At 43.2% G+C, this 22,734-nt stretch overlaps 1 protein-coding gene across 7 annotated transcripts in view; it reads left to right on the forward strand.

The window, feature by feature from the left end:
* MED12L (mediator complex subunit 12L) overlaps window positions 1–22,734 on the forward strand; it is a 151,085-nt gene that overhangs the window by 15,433 nt on the left and 112,918 nt on the right. For 5 of the 7 annotated variants that reach the window (XR_012650876.1, XM_075031185.1, XM_075031188.1 and 2 more), the window contains exons 7-15: window positions 551–820; window positions 3,101–3,250; window positions 3,792–3,891; window positions 4,094–4,230; window positions 15,593–15,724; window positions 17,184–17,310; window positions 19,376–19,590; window positions 20,743–20,847; window positions 21,859–22,035. Coding sequence is in view for 6 of the 7 variants with exons in the window: in XM_075031185.1 (XP_074887286.1) it covers window positions 551–820; window positions 3,101–3,250; window positions 3,792–3,891; window positions 4,094–4,230; window positions 15,593–15,724; window positions 17,184–17,310; window positions 19,376–19,590; window positions 20,743–20,847; window positions 21,859–22,035 (1,413 nt within the window). In the remaining variant the exon portion in view is untranslated. The remainder of the gene's footprint in view (window positions 1–550; window positions 821–3,100; window positions 3,251–3,791; window positions 3,892–4,093; window positions 4,231–15,592; window positions 15,725–17,183; window positions 17,311–19,375; window positions 19,591–20,742; window positions 20,848–21,858; window positions 22,036–22,734) is intronic. The other 2 variants (XM_075031189.1, XM_075031190.1) reach the window with 1 other exon arrangement.

Consider the following 22,734-nt stretch of genomic DNA (forward strand, 5'->3'; position numbering starts at 1 on the left):
CTGGCTGGGCATGAGAAGCTGAAAAATCCTTGACTTTAGACTAAACATTACTCAGCCACAACTGAAAACGTCAGTGTTATCAACATTCTTCTCATACCGACCTCAAAACATAGCACTGTACCAGCTACTAGGAAAACAATTAACTGTCTCCCAGCCAAAACAAGGACAGTGTGATTCATACATGTTAAACGATTTTAATATTTGCGGTGGTAAAATCTATATAAACATTTTTACTTAGGACATTAGGGAAATATATTGCACATTTGGAATTTATAAACATCTCCAAAATGTTTATGCTTTATAATCCTTAGATTGCATTGGTAGAATGATTCTGTTACTGTAACTGGTCCTGGAGGGCAGATGAAGTGTTTAGGAGACAGAAGTATAGATTTGCATTGGAGCTGCTCTTTTGTTTTTTAACTTCTGGAGTCTTAAATACTGGGGTAATCCCTTCTAGTTTGTGCATGTTCAGTGTTAGATTAAAGAAAATGAATACCTGGAGTACACTGTGTAGTAAACTGTGCATTTATTTTTTCTTTTTAAATTTCAGTATTCGGAAGAGTTTGTTCAGTCAGCTTACCTATCCCGCCGCCTTGCTTATTTTTGTGCCAGACGCCTATCTTTATTGCTAAGCGATGGTCCCAACCTTGTAGCTGCGCACTCTCCTCACATGATTATGGGACCAAGTAACCCTCCTCTGGCAGCCCCCAGCCCCAGTGCCCCTGGCCCCGTGGTGAGCCCGGTGCAGCTGGCCTGCTCAGATTTCCTCTCCTGCCCTCAACACCGTCCACTGGTGTATGGACTCAGTTGTATGCTGCAGGTAGGCCAGCCTTCTGTTGCTCTTTGTTTTCTAGGCTATAACCCTTCAGTTTACGGGAAAACAGCGGGTTTGGGGTGTGAGAAGGCACGCTGGTTGTGGTTCGAAACGTGCCCGCGTCCATTAAAGGGTGAGGGCTGAGCGGGTCTGGGGGGAGCGGGGGGACGGGTTCTCCACACTGGCTGAGCCTTGATGGCAGAACCACCTGGAGAAGCTTGTGCTGCCCGTGCGTCTGTCCGCATCTCTGCTGCGGGAAGGAGCGACCCTGCTGCCAGGGATGGCCAAGCCTGTCCTCCGTGACAGAGTGTTTCTGGTTGCAGTAATGCGCTGCGCATCTCGTCGCGTTCTCATCACCGGTGAACCTGCACGGTTCTGCCAGACCTAGTCCGTCCGCTGAGCGCGGCTGGACAGAAGACAGCACCATACTGACTCCCGCAAGCTCTAACCTTTGAGGATTTCCTTGCTTCTTCCAGCTTCCAAGTCACCGGTGCTTAGTGCCACTGTGGGCTGCTTCATTTCGGTTTTGTCAGAATTACGAGCAGTTTATATTGCCTTATCAACTTCCATGGTTTTTGAAACTGTGGAACGCAAGAGACTGTTCACTTGCGCTTGTTGCTCGGCAATAGCAGGATTGTCAAGAGAGTAATTATTTTCTAAAAAAGGACTTGTATGATGAGCTCTGCTTGTTTGCCTTCCTGAGCGCTGACCTGGTGAGACTTCCTCAAACCCTCCTGCCGTTGTCTGCTCAGTTGTCTGTCTCTGGGGGCTGCACAGAGATGCCCTCGTGGTGGTGGTACCAGGAGGATGCTGATGCTCACAGGATCACAAAATCACGGAACGGGTGAGGTTGGCAGGGACCTCTTCAGGTGATGTCGTCCCCCCCCGTCCCGTCTCCCCCCACCTCCCCAGGCAGGGTCAACCGGAGCAGGTTCCCCAGGTCCATGTCCAGCTGGATTTTTAATGTCTCCACCACCTCTCTGGGCAACCTGTTCAGTGCTGGACCGCCCCTGCAGTAAAAGAGCACTTTCTTGCGGTACGCAGCTCCCTCCCCGAGGGCTGCTGCTTTCCCATAGTTGTTGCAGTGCGGGAAGTCTGGAGCCCGGAGGCAGCCGGGCTGTACGCCAGGAAGGCTCGGTGGTAGGTCCTGTCTGAGGGAGGAAGGTGGGAGAGTATCCACATCCCTCTCTCTGCTGAGGGTGCGAGAGTGAGGAGGTGAGATCCCGTCTGGCGCTCAGCGTGCCGTGACTTTTTTCCTCCTGAACACGGATCTGTCCTGGGAATGTCAGCGTTTGTCTCCATCCCGGGCTGCTGGGGTGTGCTTGTGTGCTCTGGCAGCTTTACAGCTTGTGTCTATCTGCTGGTTTTAGCAACACAGCTGGTAATCTTTCTGCTCTTCCCATACTGTTCGGGTTGTGTATATGTGTGTGCTTTCTCTGCTCTTTTTTCTGCCTCTTTTTCTTGTGCTACCATGCGGGTCCAGAAGACAGCCTGGATTCAGACAAACTCTCCATCTTTTCAGAGGAGCCTTGCTCTAGGCAACATTTTTGCTAAGGTGCTGCTTTGTAATCCAGATCTGGAATGGGAGAGCTTCGCAAGAAGTAATCCAGCAGTCTCAAAAATAAACATCTATAAGATGAATCAATGTCTGTAATTTTAGATGGTATTTAAGGTCTGACCCCAAAACACCAAAGCATTCTGCTTTTGCACTGTACAATACCAAGTGCTACAGGGTAGTAGGTACCTGCTGGCAAGCTGGTGTAAAATGACTGTTTTGAAGCCTGTCAATGCAAAATCTTTCTTTTGAAGTAAGTCTTAAGTGCATGGTGTGTTTCAATGACTTTTTTGTGCTTTAAAATCTTGACAGAAGAGTTGATTTTAATTAACTTCTTACATTTTAATTTTTCACATGTAGCTTCTTTCTGTAAGTTGAATTCCAAAATGAATTCTTTTTTCTAAAGCCCATTCACTTTTCATAGAAAGGATCTGACTGAAAGGAACTTTTGGTGATGTTCTTTGACAGCGTTATGAAAGCAATACAAATGGGAATCGAATGTGTATATATTTAAATAATTTTTTTAATAATGAAGGAGGAAAATAATACAGTAGTTGAATTTCCTCAAATGGATGTTTTAAAGTAATTGTGTCTAGGCCTGTCTTTTTGTTTCTTTCACTGTAGTACAGACTAAAAGTGATTCTGGTCTCATGGACTCTCTTATTGTTGGTATTGTCTATCAAATGTGTTTAGAAAAAGAAATTACTTCTGTTTTGTACTATTGCTTGCAGACTGTAACTCTTTGTTGCCCAAGTGCCTTGGTGTGGAATTATTCCACAAATGAAAATAAGAACGTTAATCCAGGCTCACCTCTGGATTTACTTCAAGTTGCTCCATCTAGTTTACCTATGCCAGGTGGAAATTCAGCATTTAATCAGCAGGTAAGCTTTTTTCATTATCAGATTATTAAGGTCTGGTTTATATCCCAAATAATGATTTGTCATCATTAGGACTATAGCCAAGTTTAGATATTTATGTAGGTCTAGTTTCAAGACTAATGTTGTGCTAGTTTTTGATGACCTTACTTTGTACTTCATTCAGGTACTGATTTTGTGAAAATACCAGGAATTTTATTTACATTCAGATGTTTTCTGTTGTTAAACTGAAATTACTTTAAGATGTAAAATGGCAAATAAGAGGAACCTTGGCGTACCATATTGTGAGATGTGACTATTCAGACACGCTGAAAGTTATCTTTTGCTGGGTTGAATGTGAGAAAAGACGTTTTATTGTACAAGATGATTCGTAACAGACAAAAACATTTGAACAGAACGTACTTCATTTTGTTGTTCCCAAATGTAGGGAGTGTTGTGGAACACCATAGGGCACCTTGCTCCTGCTGAGAAAGCTGTCACAAGTTTGAAATGAAAATTGAGACTTCCCACCACTAGCTAATTAGCATCTATTTTTTTTTTTCCACAGGTTCGGGCAAAGATTTATGAAGTAGAACAGCAGATAAAACAAAGAGGTCGTGCTGTGGAGGTGCGGTGGTCTTTTGACAAGTGCCAAGAATCAACTGCAGGTAAGACAACTCGGAATGAAACAAATGTTGGGAGCTTTAGGGTTTACATCTGTTCTTTGAGTGTAATCTTGTTGCATCATGATTAATTCTAGTAATAGATTTGACAGATGGATGTAATGCCATGTCTTCCTTTGTAAACATTTTTTTTCTCTTTTCTTTTTTTTTTTTTTTCCTCCCCCTCCTCTCTAACTCCCATCTCTAGGGGTGACCATCAGCCGAGTTTTGCACACCTTAGAAGTGTTGGATCGGCATTGTTTTGACAGATCAGATTCCAGCAATTCAATGGAGACACTTTATCATAAGATTTTCTGGGCAAATCAGAATAAGGATAACCAAGAGGTAATGGCTACATTATCCTCTCACTTCATAATCTGTAGACAATGGATTTTATTTTTACGTATGAGAATTCTGCGTATGTGTATATTTGATACAAAAGCTTTGTGTTTTCTTGCTGTGTTTTTTTCTTTACTACTTGACATTTGGTTTATTAGGAGAAAACAGCTTTTGCTTTTGTAACTGAATTCTTCAGTTCTACGTATGGTAAACCTCATTTAGGAGAAATGATCTATCAAGGTTTTGTGGTTTGTTTTTTGGCTGCTGCCAAGTAATATTTCGGATTATTGCTTGATAACAACTTTTATATCTATTGTAGAAAGTAGTAGATTAATAGGTTAAGAAGTATAGTAAAATAATCTAAAACTACATCCTCTTATGTTTTTTGATATTTTTACCTGTGCTCCTAGAACCATTTTCAGAGATCATGAAAATCTTTAACGTTTGACTTTTTTTTTGTGCACAGTGCAGGTGATAATGTCACTGGGTCTATGTATAATGTCAAAGTCTTGAATTTCCTTGGAAAATGGGGAAAAGAAGAAGTAGACAGCTTTAATAATACATTGTTGAAGTAAAATTTTAAAGTGGAAAATACTAGTGAATCTGCCATAGCTGCTCATGTTAATGTTGTAAAAACTTATGCAAAATGGCTTGGTTTTTTGAATACGCCTGTGTTTTGTTCATGACTGTATGTTCTCAGTGGTTGAAGGTCATAATTCAAGACCCTCTATTGCACAGACATACTGTGTAATAATTGTCAATCAGCATTTTAATGACTTTGCAATAAACAAGCAGAATATATTGTTGGGGGGATAACACCTCTAGAGGTATTTCCGGAGAGATATACCTGCCAACAAACTCTGTATGTGAAACTCAGAACTGGTAGGTGAGAATGAAATGCTTGCCAGTGTTGTCTTTGTATTGCAAATACACTATTATGGTAATGAGAGAGAAATAGAGGAAGGAGAACTGTTATAGCAGGCAGATGAAGTTGTTAAAAGTTCTTAACCCTAATGCTTGGATGAAATCAGGAGTTCAACACACAAATATTTTTGTATTTTTAAAATGGGTAGGGTGTGATATGCTTTATCGTTTGAGTGTTGGCTTTTTGTTTTCACCTGCTTTTGGGGGCAGATGATGTGGTTCCGTGCTGTTGCCATTCTGCATTTGTATTTGTATCTCTTTTTTCCTTCTCCCTGTCTGTACTGCAAAAAGTTTTTCTGACTTCCAGCTACAATTGTGCTAACAAACCGTTTCTTTGTGTTTCAAAAGGCAGTGTTGGTAGGGGGAATTTTGAGAATAAGGTAATTATTCTGTTCTTATTGTAGGTTGTCTGCTCTTACTGCCTTTGTTTTATGGTGCTTTCATGACTTGATGTTAGGTTGCCTTGAAAACATGCCTGTTTTGGCCCCTAAACAGCTCTCTTGAAGATGTGCTCCCCAGTTCTGGGTATCAGACATTTTTATGAAGGTTTGTCTAGTTAATTTGCAGGGCTACCTATGTTCTATTGGCATAACATTTTACTCTGAGATGAAGAATGCTGAGTAGGAATAAAGCGTAAGTGTAATAAAATGTAAGTGACGGTGTGCCTATGTTTGCACAGTACTCACAGGAGACTGTAGGCAGAGCAGAAGCAAAGAAGATGATGACTTGTTTCTGAGAAAAAGAAACTTTGAAAGTTTCAGTCTTACTGGGTCTGGACCTGATGTGAAATTAAACTTTTAAATTATCTGCAGCTTCTTAACCTCCTCTGGAGTTTTCAAGACTGTTAGTTGCGGCTTGTCTTGAGCTTAACTTTTGGCAGCTAGACAAGAGGTTTCCTTGGGATGCCAAATGCCCGATTGATGGTACTTGCGCATTTTGACGTTTGAACTTCCACAGTTACACGCGAGTTACCGGAGCGGTGTTTAGCCGCTTACCTCCCTGCCCTGCGCCCCGGAGAAGGGCTGCGGAGCTGCTAGACGGCCGCTGGATGTCGGCGCCTTCCCGCAGTGACTGCGCGTCGCCTCCGGCGCTGCGAGGTTCAGCGCGCAAGGGTGTTGCCACATGCAGCGCCGTCTGTCTTTTTTTATCTCCGTTTCCTTCCCCCTTAATGAACTTAGGCTGTTTTTTCGTGGTGGAAAAGGCTGTAGGTTACGAGGTCGCGTAGGCTCCGTTTTCAGCTGGCAGCGCATGTGAGCCTGTCAGGACTTCTACTTTGTAAAGATGTCCATCACTACGATGTCGTAGTTACTTAAAGCAAAATGTACTTTGAAGGACAGCTGTCTACTACCCCTGTTTTGACGTGAGCCTGACTGGAACATGTTTGGATCCTATTTCCTGCCCATTTTTCCTGCTGGACTGCAAAACGTTGCCGTGACGACTGCAAATGACGTCTGTGCAAGTAGATGTGAGGGTGGTGCTCTGAAGCACTGGGCATGTGCTGGAGCGGAAGGAAGGTGGCTCCTGCTAAAAAGTACTTAGGTTCTGAGAGAGACCGCAAACGGGTAAATGTGCTCCGGATGCTGCCTTTATACACACTATTGAACTTTAATATGTAACTCACGGCTTCCAAGTGTCAGAGCAAAAGTAAGACTTGGGGGAAGGGGCTGGAATGAAGGAGGGCAGGCGGGTGTAGACAGGTTGGCTGAAAGGCCGGGTGCCCTGGGCCCTGCGGGGAGAAGAGCTGCTTTTCATCCCACAGGGAGATGCAGAGGAATGGTGCCGAAGGCTGGGATCTGGTGACATTGGCGGCAGAACGTCAGAGAGCAAAACGGAGAAAAATCTGGAGCGAGGGGCTGAGCCGCGGCCACACATTGAGTTTGAGTAGGACGTACGGGGCAGATGGATGGCAGGCGTTGAACAGAGCTCAGAAGCTGAGCGTCATGTTGTGTATGACAGAGGTGGCACACTGAAGAAAATGTGATGTTAAATCCACATTTTGACCAGATGAACAAACCTTCCATCCTTGACCTCGAGAGAGGCCACAGAGGTGGGAGGAGAATGCAACGCTTCTCCAGTGACTTGGAGAAGACTTAGCATGGAGGAGCACTGATTGCATTATTAAATGCTGCATTATTAAGCAGACTTTAAACGGGAGATAGGAATTGCATTGTAGTTTCTCGCCAACTGTCCCTGTGTTTTAAGAGTGATGGTCCCTGTGTAATCCCACAGAAATAGCTTGGTCTGAGCCTTAATCATGGATCACAGCCTGGGTGCTCTTGTGTGGTAGTGTCCTTACAGGCACGGGGCTTCCATCAGGCTTTGTGTGCAACCCAAAAAGTGGCACTTACTACATCTGTCAGATGCTCAGCTTTTTATCCATGAACTTCCACATGATAATAAAAGTTGTTGAATTCTTTTGGTGTGAAGGTCTGACAGCCAATAAAAATGTAATATCACAATTAATACAGTAAGAACGATGCTACCTTGTGAGTGTGACCACATGCACAGTGAGTAACACAAAGGACCTTCCATTTCTAATTCTGTTTCACTGACTTGTATAGAGTTTCTCAGTAGATTTGGCTGAGTAGGAGGACTTGAAATCTAGAAATCTATGACGTGGCATAAAGCAGTAAATTCACTTTCATTTGAGATGGTATTGCAGAGAAAACTACTGGCCTTATTTATAGCCGCAGGTATTTTACATTTGACATTTCCTTGACTCAAAACATCTCTTCTGCACAGCTCCAGAATGATTACCACTGTGGTGGTTATTGTGGAGGTACCTTTAAATAAATAAATCCAGTAAACAGTTTGTATTGCTACCATACAGTTTTAAATTGGAGTAAAATTGTGTTGCACTCCATCCAGATTTGGAACACCTTTGATTCCTCTTTACCCCGTTTTAAAGATCACTCCCTCTGAAGGCCTGAGTCAATTTGTGCAAAAATAGAGTCCTCAGAAGAGTGAGCTAGAGAATGCAATAGCGACTTTTTCATAATGTCTATGAAAACTCCTCTTTGAGTTTACCTGTCATCTTCCTGTGGCTTAAACCCACTCAACTCTCACCTAACTTTTGGTCTACCTGTATTTTATTATCTGTCATAGTCTTTCACAGGTACAACTAAGGAAGAGAACTGAGAAAGGAATTTTTTTTTTTGGTCTTAATTTGTTTTGTTTTAGAATGGTTGGCGAGACTTTTTAATTTGTCGGTCTTCTGTGTAGAAAAATACAATTTGGTTAAGTATAGCTTGTAATACACCTGAGCAGTGGGAGGGATACCTGGTAAGTGAAACTTCATACCAGTATTTTCTAGCTAGTATGCAGTAGTAAATGGATGAAAAGAGAGAATGCTTGATTTTTAAGGACTGGTATTGAATTTCTTGAAATCATTATGTAGAATCCTGAAACTTCATGGATATTTGTGCACTCGGATTGCTTTTAAAGTTTAGGTCTCTGAACTTCTATTTAGGTCTTGCTTCTCATGTTGTCTTTGAAGTCCAGCTGAATTCTTATGATGCCAAGAGATGTTTTTCATTTTGGAGTGAAAAAGTCCCGTTTTGAACTTGGTTCTCACGAATAGAGCTTGTTACAAATGCAGAGTTAATATTTGTCTTTCTGAGATCACTTTGCTGGAAATGAAACAAACAAAAAACCCCACCCCAACCCTGCTGTGTCTGTGGGAAAGGAGGTCTAATGATGCCTTTTTAGTTAGTAAGCTACAATTTAACAGTTTGTTACTCAGATTCAGGTCCTTTACATAGTACCTTAGGATGCATGACGGGTAAGAGAGACAAGGTGAGCAAAATAAAAGGGACTGAAATATCTGCAGAATCAGAGTCTATTTCCACAAGCACTGAGAAAATAGAGCATATTCTGAGCATTCTTGTAATATTTTTAATAATGCAGTTAGCATTAGTTCAGTTGCTTGAATTGCTTAGTTATCTAAAGCTTGTTTGTGTGGGTATTTTCACCCTTTATTATTTCAGTAAATCCAACATCAGATTCCTGCACACCTAAGTGTCTGAGGGAGTTAAAGTACAAAATCTCTCTGGAAGGGAGAAATTTGTTCCGTGACTTAACTGATGGGGTCCTTAAAAAGAACACACAAATTGTTTTCTCTTTTTATATTAGACAACTTCAAAGCAGTGATTAATATTTTGTTGAACATGGTCTCATAATTTAAAGCAAATATGCAAATTGTACTCCAATAAAAAGGTTTGTCTTCGAGCTGTTTTCAGTGCTGCAGTGTGTAGGTAGAGCTTGCCTACCCTCCTGTAACGATTTTGTCCCTCTTAGGCTGCAGTCAGAGGCATTTCTTCGTATTCCGTATTTTAGTCTGCACTGCCAGTGTCAGTACATTTAGTTGATTTAAAAAACCCAGACTTTTGAGGACAATGTTTCCACAGAGAGGAGTGCACCTTGAGAGCTCCTTTGTGGCAGATACGCAGATGTGTTTTCAAATGGAATGAGCTGTCCTGACTTTCTGTGAGTGGGGCTAATTTGTGTGGATTTGGGATTCTGAGCCAGGCATTTGTGGATGGCACAGGCCCATTTTTCTTCCTACAAAAATCTAATAGCGCTCTTGTTCCTGGCTCTTGTTCCCTTTAGCAAGGTGGGTTGTACTAACAAATATCGCTGTATTGTACCCCTTCTTTGTCTCTTTTGATAAAAATATGGCTTCTGAAAACCCTTTCTTGTCTTCTTAAAAAGTAGACTTGGAGTTTAGATACTCTACCTTTAAAAAAAAAAAAAAGGCTTAGTATTTAAAGGGAATGTTCTTAAATGATAAAATTCTACAATGTTAGAACTAAAGCAGCTCTGTGTTTTGAGACTGAATCCTATCACACTAGGAAGCAATTGGATTTTTCGTCATTGTTGGTTTTTTGTTAACCTTCTTCATGATTGAAGGACAGACTGGCTTCCTGCGACACAGACTTGACTTGTGAAAAGCACCTGCTCAGATTTGTTGAATGATCTGATCAAATACATTATCTTCCTGTTTTGAAAGGAACAGGAGTAGCCATATAAACATGCATATAAATATATATACACCCCGCCTCCGTGTATATATGAAGTATCTCCTTTATATCCTCCGCAGGCATCTATGACCTGCATAAGAGCACACCTGCTACAAGCCATTTTTCTTCCCCTTTTAGCCCAAGAAGCAGCAGCGTGTCTCGGGGCAGGAGGAAAGGTTTTTCGGGTACCGTCCACCTCTCTCCCTTGAAAGGCGTCGTATTGCGGTGGTGTGAGAGGCAGCGAGTTCCCATAAGCGGCTCTGAGCGTGGGGAGGGTGATCCACCGGGCTGGTGGCAGCTCCTCGGGGTACGCGACAGCCCGGCGAGCGGCGGTGGCAAACGGCACGGGCATTCCCGGCAGCACTGAGTCACACACCTGGCTGCTCTCCGGAGAGGTTTCGGTGAGGTTGGGGTTTCCTTCTGCTTAGCGATTTGAGCTGCTGGGTGTTCCACCCTGCTGTTCCTGCCTCCCCCCCCAAAAAGCTAACTGCTGCAGTCTGGTGCCTCAGCAGTGGCCTTAGCTAGCGCAAAGTCAAACCAGTTCCTCAGCAGCAAATTTTAATTGAATAATAAAAGCAAGGACTAGCGGGAAAAGGGCTGAGAGTTATGGAAAGCGGAGGTTTAATAGTACTTTAGGCTTCCTATCTCCACACCTATCAGGAATGGTAACATTTAATACTTTCCTTTTAATCCTTTCCTGTGGTTCTAATTGTGGTGCTTTTTTTTTTTTTAATAAACAAAAATAAATTCTCTTTTCTTCATCCACCTTCTGCTCCAATTGTAAATTGGTGGAAATGAGGCCTTTGGTTTTTCTCTGAAAGGGTCTGACCGGTGGCTTTCAGAAGGTTACAGCTATTTTGGGTCATGGCAAAATGATAAAAGTTGTGAGCGAGTTGTCTAAACTTGAAATCTTGCTTCGAAGGTGTGTGTTACCTGGTGTAGATACCCTCTCCCATTCAGTGCCACCCTGAAGTGTTTTTCTTTCATTAGGACCTGTGGAAGGTTTGGGAATCTCAAGGAAGGGTCTCGTCTGCGGGAGAGCATCCCCCAGCCCAAGGGAGTTGCAGTTCCTGCCTAGCCATGCCTGTTCCCTGCCTCAGCACCTGACGTCTTGTCTTCCCTACAAAACGGGGTCATTAAGTAACGTGTGAACTCATCTGTTTGTTTTCCCACCCTTGAAATTTTACGAGTACAAATGCGACCTTAACGCTGCTTTCCAAGGCAGTGGTTTGAGCCTCTCTGAAACGTGGTCCGTGCTTTTCCAGGCCAGACCGCCTGCAGATGCAGGATCCCAAATGAGACAAATCCGGAACCTGATTATTCTGAGAGGCGTTACTTAATCGCGTCCTTAGCGCGTTTAAGCAAACACGGTGTCGGAAGGGAGGAAACGGTGAGGTACCGCTATCGGGAGGCAGCATCGGGAGGAAGTCGTGCAGCCTGCAGCAGGGAGCCGGAGCTCGCCCGTCGGCGTTACCGCTGGCACAGGCTGCCGCTGCCGCGCCGGCTCCGAGGAGCAGCACGCCCTTGTCCGCGCTCACCAGAGCAGCAAGCGCTCAGCGCTAACTCGTTTTCCAGTTTGCGGCTCTGCAGATGAGATGTGGGTTGGTGAGCGTAGGCTCCCGCTGCCCATCTCCTGCTGTAGAGACCTACTCGCTGCAGGGGTTTTGGGTAATTGTTCATATTGCAGGGACTAGATACAGCTTTCAAACGTATTTGTTATTTTCAGTCCAAAGCAAAATAAAGTATTTGATGGTTAAGCATTTCAACTTAACTTTTCTCGGGTGCTGCAGGGCCCCATGTCCCAAGAGCCCAGTGTATGGGAATGGCTCTGATGATGCCAGCTTGCCCAGCAAAAGGCTACATCAGAGGGTTCAAATAATTACCTGCACTCAGATAACTTTTTTTTTTTTTAGTTGCTGCGTGTGTCAGTTCCCGAGAACCAAACTCACTGTTTTTGGGCACTTAATAGTGGTGTGGTTGAAATTCTTAGGTGGATAAACACCTTGATATTTCAAGTATTTATTGTGGGCTTTTTTCCCTTCAAAAGAGGTTATAGTCTGCATATATGTGAAACTGCAGAATCAACACTGCGATTTTTAAGGTGCATAATCACTTCTAGGTGTTTGATTTGTTGTGATGTTGGATTCTACATCTCTGAAAATGTAGTTTTGCTTTTTATAGGCATAGATTGGGGACTTATATTTTTGCACTAATATCAGTGTTAGCAGATGATTCGTTTATGAACAGAATTAACTGTCTGCATTTTCTTAGTTGTAGAGCTGTCTCTTTCTAGTTGCTTAACACCACCCCCACCTGAAAAAAACGGATTGTCCCTTGAAAATAAGCTGCTTGAAGCTGATCAATCATTCCGTGAAATCTCCTGAAGTTCAGGTAGAACAGATGAGGAATTAATCTGTAGTTAATTTATGTAGATCTCAGTGTGGTCCTGACCAGGATAATTTCATGTTACTTTCTCATGAGTTGCACAAATGTCTGTGCTTTGTTTATCCTTTTTGTTAAGAGAATGTTAATACAGAGCTACGTGTAGAAGTGCTGTTTGAAAGTAAGAATTCACAGCATTTCTTGAAATAACTGCTTTAACAGGAAAAGGTCAGCTTGCCCTGGGTTTCTCTTTTCTTTGGGCTGTCAAATAAGTCATTTATGCAATCTTTAGTTTCAGAAAAACAAAAGACAGGGGCTGTTCCTGGCTTAATACCTAAAACTCTGAAGGTGCAATTTGCTGTTGATCACGGTGTTACTTAGTTTCCACTGCACTCATTCTCAATGAGCTTCTTGAAAGACTGTAAACCAACCAACCAAACAGGAAAGAAGTGTGCTTGGGTAAATAAGCCTTAGCCCTTGATCATAGACAGCTGCACGTGCAATTCACACGAGTTACCCTGTTAATCACAACACGTAAGCGCAGGCAGCGCGTCCGATAACGAATGCTCGTGGCCTTCTGGCACATGGCTTCGTAACGTGGGGCCGCGGCGGCTCTGTCGGCCGTGGGAGCCCACCCTCGGGTCGGTGGGTCTCGTACGACCTGCCTCCCCCTGCGCCTGTCCCGCGGGCTCGCTCGCTGGGGCACAGCGCTCCCGTTTCACCCAACGGAGCGATGGCCGGCGGGGAACGGAGGGCTCGGCGGCGAGCTGAGCCCTGCCGAGAACTGTGTTCGCAGCAGTCAGAGGTAAGCGGCAGAGGCCCAAAGTTGCAAGCGATACTCCCTAGGACTCCAAAACCACGGGGGTGTGAAATTTGGTTTGAATTTTGTTCTTGGTATGGTGACTGGGGTTTTACTTTGGGCTGTTTTCACATTTCCCATAAGGCTTAAACATCCGTTCCCTTGCGCAGCGGGAGCAGCAGCAGTGGAAGTGGTCAGCTCGCCGACTGCAGGCTTTGGTGGTTTTGCTTTTCGGTGCTACGTATAGCTGAGCGTAGCTCTGAGGACAGTTAAGTAACAGGCTGATGCTCTTGGCTTACTATCTCAGACCGTGTCTGAAGCAAATCTTTGTAGATGTGCACATGCATTCGTGTACCTCAGCGCCTGTCTGCGTGCTGGCAGTGCCTGTACAGTGTGCGTATTCCTTGGAAGAAAAGCACCCTCGTTTTTCTCAAGTGGAAAATAATTGAAAGCCAAAAAATTGGCTTTCGTCTTCTATGATTCGACGCTTCCCAAAAGAACCCTTTTCCTTAGGCCAGAACAAAAGCATGTACGAACACTTTTATAACCATTTTTTCCTTCAGAAGTACCCCATGTAAGTCTTCCTCTAAATGTCTCTTGCCAGGATTTCCCTCTCGGTGTTTGCCCCAGCACGGTGAGCTCTGACCTCAGACATTAGTGCCCCACTGTCTCACCTCTCCAAGGCTTTCCTCCTCTACTTTTCTGAAGGGATTCAGTTGTAGGAGCATCACTTGCTTCTTGCTTGAGAAGATGAGCTGCTCGGCCGCTCTGCGAGAGGTGCCGTTCCCCGTAGGAGAGAGGGCGAGGGGGGTCCCGCGTTGCCGTCCCTGGGATGCCGCAGGATGCGGTACAGCGTGGGCGCAGCTTCGTGGAGCGGGGGACCTGACGCGCTTGGCCCGAGCAACGAGCTGGTGTCTCCTGCTTCAGACACAGAAGCGCTTGGGGTTTTTGTTGGCGTGGTTTCTCGTTAGCAGAATGGGAAAGAAGTCAGTGTGAAGATCAGGCTCTTTCAGGTGGTCTGCGTTGCCTTCAAAAATACACAGTATCCATAAGTCTGTTGTTAACTGACTGCATCTAACCACAACAGTGGTGACGGTTACCATGGCACTTTATTTGGGTGAGAGAAAAGCATTTTCCCCTCTTCCCTCCGCTCCCCGCACCCCTAGTCATTTAGTATCTCTTGCTCGCCTGTTGAAGCGTATTTACAGGAAACTTCTCTGTGTGATGTGTGTGCGCGTACACACCAGCCTTGTTTAGCATACCGTTGTTTTTTTGTATTTTTTGAGGAGGATGTTTGGGATAGCTTTGAAGCAGTAACTTTCATGCTTGTGGCTCTCTAATTCCTGATCACTCTGAAAAAAGTATTCACTTCCTGAGGGTGCTGTGCTTGAGACTAGCCCTTCTAATGTTTACTTGTAAGTGTAGTTTCCACTAATCTTGGGGAAAGAATTAAAATCACACCTGCTTGATTTGCAGGTCAGTCTTATGTTTAGGTGTTCAGAGATGGTAGCCAGCTTGGGCAGGAGTGAGGAAGTTCAGTACATTCAGTTCAGTAGCACACAAGAAAGAAATACTTTCAAAATGTGGGTGATTAGTGGAAATGGAGGTTGGATGAACCCTCAATAGGTATAAGCATACTATATCCCATTGCTATTCTGTGAATAAGGATTTTCTAAAGACATGTACTGTTTCTTAAAAATGTCTGTGTTAGCTCAAAGAAATTGAGCTTTTTGGGAGTTTTTTTCACCTTGGATATCTGATAGATACATCTTAGAGGTTAGGTTTTTTTTGTTCTGTTTTTTTTTTATTGCGTCAGTGGGGATGCAGGTAGTGGTCTGGAAACAGATGAAGGAGGTTAATTAGAAGAATTAATGTAAGGAAGGCATAAATTCTGTGTGGTTGATTGGGTTGAGAGCCTCTTACGATATACTTTACCGGTTTCTCTTGCTCATGAAGCAGATCACCCTTTTCTGTTTTTGTGAAGCAACATTATGATAAAGGAAACTTTTGATTTGACTATCAGCAGTGTGAAAACTGAGATTTCCCTCTTTGGCTTCCAGATTATATTTCATTAGAAAACACTATGAATAAAGCAAATGTGTGCATCTGTCAGTACTAAAGAACAAAACCCAGCTTTTTCTCTTCATCCCCCAGAACATTGGTTGCTGCAAGCTGTTTGCTCAGAAATAAGCCTGTTGGCTGTGTGGGTGAAATGATTTTCTGTCTTTGTTCTTGCACTGAACAGGTAGCCCCAAATGACGAAGCTGTGGTAATGCTGCTTTGTGAATGGGCTGTGAGCTGTAAAAGGTCCGGTAAGCATAGGGCCATGGCTGTAGCCAAACTTCTGGAGAAGAGGCAAGCAGAAATTGAAGCAGAAGTAAGTTTTTTTTTTTTTCTCCTATTTCCAGAACAGTGTGAACAGTATGCTTAAAAAGTAAGGTATTTCTAAGGAAATATCACTTTAATCTCTACTCATTACAAAACAAATACGTTTGATGGCATTTGGAGCACTGGGGATTTTTGTCATCAATTTACAGTTTATAAATTCTAGATAAACTTAAAATGAAAAAGCCTTCTATTTAAAATAAGACAAAATTGCAGCCTAACTCAGAACAGTTTATGTTAGCTGATTTATGTCTGTCTGTTTGAAGTGTTTTACTTCTGTGAACTACTTGTCCAAATAAAGGGGTGCCACAGTAACTGGAGTCCCTTAAAAGGAAGGATGTGGGTCTGACTGGTGGGGCAGGGCTCTTCAGCTGGTGGGGGACTCTGGGAAGGTTCCCAAACTAAGATCCGTTTTGAGGCAAAATTCGAGCGTAACTTTAAATCTTGCATGCTGTAGAACTCCTTTGTTTTCAGGGGAAATGAAGCGTTTCACGGGAGAAGCAGGATGCTGTAATGACATCTTTGATGTAAACTGTTGTCTGTCTGTTGTGGCACATGATCCTACTCCAGCTTGCAGAAGCTGACACTTCTCCTTGAAACTTCAGTAATACCAGATCTGCTCTGTAGTGAGGATTAAACAGAGGCAGCGTGTTCGCTCACTGCAGCCTTGCTGCAGCGTTCTGGACCAGTGGTACTCCCCGCAGTCCGGAGCCCCGCCGCCTCGGCCTCACCTGCACCCGTGCAGTGCTGGCAGGCAGTTTTTACCGGATGGGTGTTCCGTTTAGGGTTTGGGGTTTTTTTTGTTTGTTTGTTGTTTTTTTTTTTTTTTTTCCTAGAAAAGAGGTCCCCAGGAAGGCGATGTGTGATGTCTGTTCAGCCTGGGTGTGGGGACAGACAGATGAGAGCACTTGCAGAAGCGCATTTGTCCAGACAGATGTACAGACAGCGTGAGGTGCAAAAAGGCTTTCACTTTCCAAAGCCTCTCTGCTTTGTCCCCTCCTCACCACAAACCATTAAGTAGGGGGAAGGGAGCTTACTGTATTTTTTTCTGCCTCACTCACACCCAAATCCACTCAAAGCAGAGATGTTTGCCCTGGTTATTATTATATTTAGTGTAATTTACACAAATAAGAGGAGTTACCTTTTGTATTCACGTCGGTCCTGGAAGTTCTGTATCTTAAATTTTTGCTTTTATATGAAACCGTGTCGTTGCAGATGATGGTACATGTCTCAGGCATTCCTTTTCAATAAGTAATCCAAAGTGATTAAATAAAACACCTTAGAAATAACCAAACTAGGTAATGGGAAAAACCTGTCGTTCTAGAGCAAGTCTGGATTTTATGAAGAGGTAGGAAACAATCACATGTATAGTTGCCTCAGATACAAATTGTGGGAATATTATATGCATTTGTGTGTAGATACATGCTTTTTTTATTTATTCAACTGTGCAGAGATGTGGTGAATCTGAAGTCATAGATGAAAAGGAATCTCTGTCTTCAGCCTCCTTGACAGGTTCCAGTCTTCCTGTTTTTCAGAATGTCCTGCTAAGGTTTTTAGATACACAAGCTCCCTCATTATGTGAGTATTAACTAATTTATATTCCAAAGTAGGTCAGAAGCAACTGGTCCGCTGTCTGGTAGCTGAAGTTACTGTTTTACTGTAGCGGGTGTTTCACAGTTTCCATGATTACCTGCTCTATTTTCATATGCACTTTTATTTTTAAGTCTCCTGCCTTGTTATAGGATCTTTCTGTGATTTTTATTTCTTTCTTTTCACAAAAGGAAAATTGGCAGAAACTGTGTTTATTTCTGTTTAAGCTGTAAGAGATTTGGGGAAATTACTTGCACTCTATGCATATTTAACATCAAACACTTGGTCTTTTTGACACATCCACATTCGAAGTGACTGACTTGGAAATTACACGCAAGTGTTAAAGTCAAAAGCTGTTAGCTGACAAATAGGTGGATTGAAAAAAGGATCTTTGTTCATGGTAGGTTGCTCTATGAAATGTCTTGGTCTAATAAAACTGCCTGATACTGTAGCCTGTGTTTCTGGTATCTTGAGTACTGCTAGTTAGGTGGTTTTTTTTTTTCTTTTTTTTTTTTTTCCCCCCCTGGTGCCCTTAAAGTAAACGGGGTTTTAAGTGGTTTGAAACATGATACTGAAAACTCTCAACATCTGAAAAAGGAGAAACCTCTTAAAAATTTGTTACAGACCTTGAGGTATTGGCAGTGCTCTATTTTCGTGCCAGTGGTGACCCTGCTTTTAATAAACCATCCAAACTATTTGTGTTATTCAGACTTGTGTTTCTGGTGTGTTTGTTTCAAATGCGGTATCGTCCTTCTTCACCCGGGTAGCTCTGCGAGGCAGTGTAGGGAGAGCAGCTGGGGAATGTTTTCCTTGCTTGAAATATTCTTTGGTATTTTCGAGCATTGGACAAGTTTTGCGGTATTCTATGGTGGTTGAGCTTCTGTCTCCAAAACTGAAAAGCATGTAACTGCTATATTTTGAAGGAGGGCGGATCACCTGGTCTACAGGTGCGTGTTTTATGATGCTCCTCCACATACTGTCCAGCCTTGCTTTTGAGGGGTGAGTCATGCTGGGCAGCTCCAGATGAGCGGGACCTGGGGGCTGCAGAGAAGGGTTCTGACCCTGAGCTGGTGTGCTCTTGGCCTTACTGTTACAGCTTCTGTGCTGCAGTGTAATCAGAATTTCTAAATAGGAATAGCGTTGTATATTGAACTAATTTGAACTTGTAAAGCATAATTTGCTTTTAAGTAAATGTTGATTATTCAGATTTGGTGGTTCTGTAGCTGCAGGTTTTGTTGCCCAATAGAGTTGGCATGGTATAAAGCTATTTTCTGTTAACTGCAATTTTGCAGACATTTCTGTGGTACAGAACAAGTCAAATTAAATATAGCTGTGAGAAATGAGAACTTAATAACAAAATTTTATATGTTGTATTTCTCTAGGCTTTGCTTTGGCACTGGCAAAATAACATGCATTTAGTTTAAACTTTTTCCTGATGTGTATGAGCATGTTTAATAGATAAAATACACCGTACTGTCCAGCTTTAATAAAATTAATTGCTTTTACATCTTGGAGGCCTGGCATGCAGAGATCTTGACTTCTTTGAAAATATTTTAAAAGGTTTTCTGTTATGAACACAAAAGTACTATAGGTAAGACAGTAACATCTACTACAGTAATATAATTTGGGAAGAAAGGACAACTGCTGGGTGGTCTGTTACAATCCAAAGCTTCAGCTTTAATTTTTCTTCACCAAGGAATGTCCTTGCCCTCTTCCCCTCTCTTCTTAATTTTTAGAAGTATTTGAACATTGTACTTGACTGCTGACACACACGTAACCATCTGGGGCAGATGTGTATGGGGTGGGATACTCTGGAATCCTCTCCTGTCTGAAGTCTGTCCCGTGTCTGGAGCTGATAGCAAAGTTGAAAGCATGCAAGTTAGATGGGACGTGGTTTGTTCTGTGGAGACAAAGAGAAACCTGTGCAGGATGCCTGAGACGTTTTCAGTAGGCCTTTAAAATTAATTTGCTGGGGTTTGCAATTTGGATAGTTGAAACCCAAATATTTATAAATTGAAACTACAGTCTAACTTTTTTTTTTTTTTTTGGGTAGCTGACCCAAATAGTGACCATGAGAAGACAGAGTTTGTGAATTTGGTGCTGCTTTTTTCTGAGTTCACTCGGCACGATGTTTTCTCCCACGATGCGTACATGTGCACTTTAATATCACGCGGAGACTTGTCAATCACTGCAACTACTAGACCACGTTCACCTAATGGGGAAACTGTGGATGAACACTATTCTAAGGATCATGATGTGAAACTGGAGGTAACACTTCATGCTATTTCTCTGACGTTTGGTACTTTTGTTTTGTTAAACGTAGATTTTCACCAAAGCATTAGTATTTCAGATATGAGATACGAAGTTTTTTTAATCTGTGTCTCCTTGTCTCTTTCTCTTTCTTTGAGAAGACCAAAACAATCCATTAGCTTCATTCTTGTATATATAGCTGTGAATATTGCTGTTTTAATGCGAATATGCTGAACTGACAGTTGTCTGGTGATCTAAGTAACTCAGGACAAACTGAAAGGCACAGTGTCAACTTCTAAATGTACCAGTGGAAAACTTATTTGCAGATGTGCTTCAATGAAGAGAAGGGAGAGCTTTAAGCAGGAGGAGTCGGTGGGGAACCCGGAGTAAGCCCCACGTCCTCTCCGTAGCGTGGGACATGCTGGCACAGCACAGGCGTGAGCGATGCGCAGCCTGGCAATCTGCTCGCAGGCGATCCGGAGCTCACTGTGTGTGACACAGCTGCCGACTGAAGGCTGTGAAGCCAAACCTCGTAACTCATATCTGCACAGTCCAGGTGCAATCCCAAGTCTTCCACCAGATGAGCAGTTCGTAACCTTTTCTAAAACTAGCGCAAGAGGAAGGCAATTTTAAACTCCAGACCATGGACCACGTTTGTGCTCGTGTGACGAGATGTAGCCTGTTGTTCTGCTGCACGGTCCGTGTGGAGCCTGTGGGCAGCTAAAGCATCCTCTTGTGTTTCTTTTTAACTTATTTTGTATATCTCTTACGTCGGTCTCATGGCCAAATTTGCCCTGAAATATAGGGGATTTCTACAAGTTGCCTTTTGTGGTACAACAAAGTAGGAAATAAATCTTAGGAAGGTACAAGTGTCGGCTTCCTGTTCTGTAGGTGTCCCTGGAGCAGAACTGATTATGGGGATATGCTATAAAGTTTTGTTTTCCCCCCTTTGGCTCCTGCCCTTTTCTATGCTTTTGTGGAGTTAGGCTTGAGAAATACTTCTGTGAATTAAGTCTTTATGATAAAGATTTAAAAGTCAGTATCTGAAAACTTCTTACTGTCAATACTTTTTTCTTAAATAGGTGGAGTGCTTGGGTTTACCTGTGATCAGTTAAATGGGTCTTCAGTAAAGTGTGACTGATACTTGTTTTTCTTTCTGGTAATTATTAGGATCATAGTATTATGGAACATATGGGCATTGACTCGGGAACCGCTAGTATTTTTGATGATGTAGACAAGAGTGACTTTAAGGCAGATTTTGGTTCGGAGTTTCCAGTAGGTTTAACTTTCAATTTTCTGCATGCTTTTGATGCCCGTGTCTGCTGCTTGCTGTTGCCACTGAATGTCCCCCCATGCCCCTAGCACCACCTTGCTTCCTTCATCAACAGCCGATGTCCTTTGGCATCTAGTCCCTGCCGTCTTCTGTGTCAGTGCATCGTCTCCTTTCTCTGCATCTCTACTGTATGACAACTTGCTGCTCTTCTGTGCTTCCCCTAGTTGTCCACATGCACACACGCACACACGCTTCTCTCTCCCTCCTTCCCTCCCTCCCCCTTACCCTCAGCACATTGAGTGCTGCATATTGGAGTTAAGCACGAATAAATATGCAGCGCTACCCACTTCTTTGACATCGAGGAGCCCCATTGATACCATTTGTTTTTCAAGTGACTGTTCTATGTTTTGGCTCTGTCTTCCAAATCTGTTTCCCCCACTCTTTTTCCTTACTGTTAGCCTGATTCTGCATTGCTCTTGAATCTCATATTTTCTTCCTTTGGGCTGGTCCTCTTTCTGCATGGGCTCCCGTGCCTGGAGCTATCAGCGCAGATCCACTTGCAGGATATTGGGACCCGTGTTTCTGCCTGACATCTGTCATATTGGTGGTTTCAAGCATATCTATGCCTGCTGACAACGTCTCTTGTCACCTCCCACTTCACCCTTTTCATTGTTTTCCCTCAATCACTGGGATATCTCATTGTGGTTTCTATGTCACAGCAGCATAAGAAGTGTGGAGATTGCTCTGAATCATAGTGCTTTTTTCCCTGACTGAATATCACTAGTTTAAAACTTGTCTAATAATAATGGAGATATGCATAGAGATATAATGTATATATGTATCTTAAATTTCAGACTTGATTACGATTGCCCTGGCTTTGTCTATCTTTGAAGAACCTCAGGTGTTTAAAGAGTAACTGTAAACAAGAACAAAATTGTATCTCTGAATGCAATTGCTGAATTTCGAAAGCTAGAGGTTACACTTACCTTAAACGTTTGTTTTACATGACTTAGATTTTTTCTCCGATGCCTGGGGAGTCTTGCGAGAATGTGAGCTCTTCTTTAGACAGAAGAATTTCAGTTACCAGCGAGAAGTCCGTCAAGAGGGAAAGACTGAGAGAACTGATTTTTCCCTCCAATTACGACCTCCTTCGCCATTTGCAATACGCAACGCATTTCCCCATCCCTCTGGTGAGTGACCTCTGCGCTTGTGTGTGTAACGGTACTGCCTGACATTACAGCGAAGCACTGAAAGGAGAAGTTCGCTGTCTGAAGAGAGCTGGGCTGAGAGACCTCTGCCCGAGGGCTCCTGCCTGGTTCACACGATGCTGCTGCCGCCGCTGGCGTGCACACGCTGCGCGCTGCGGGGTGGCTTCAGCGCGGTGCGTGGGCATCTCCGTTTTATCGACGGGAGGTTAGCTGGAAGAACGCCTGAGAGGTGTAGTAACGTGGGATGGATGGCTTGCTCGGGTCAAGGAGGCGAGCACCACAATAAAAGCCCCATGTTCCAGGGTCTAAGAAAAGTTTGCTAAATAGAAAATTTGATATTGTAGTTGAACGGACGGGTGAATACCAAAATAGCTGAAAGAAATAGTTCTGAAATGTAAGGGACAGAATGGTGTTATTTCCTCCCACCCACTCCTCACTGTTTCTAGCATGGTTTTTTTGGCTGCTGCTGTTGTTGTGTTTGCCTGTAGGCTCATGGGAACTGAAGAAAGCCCCATGAATTAGGTCCCAGATCCTAAATCCTCATTCAGATGACTTCTCATGTTTTCCACTGTGCTGGAAAAAGGGCCCAAATACTGAACTAAGCCTCGCACTGGAACATATCTACTTGAGAATTATTATTATTTTTTTTTTAAACAAGGATAACTTTAACAACATTAAATC

This window comes from Buteo buteo, chromosome 7 (assembly GCF_964188355.1).
Source record: "Buteo buteo chromosome 7, bButBut1.hap1.1, whole genome shotgun sequence".
NCBI classification, from domain to species: domain Eukaryota; kingdom Metazoa; phylum Chordata; class Aves; order Accipitriformes; family Accipitridae; genus Buteo; species Buteo buteo.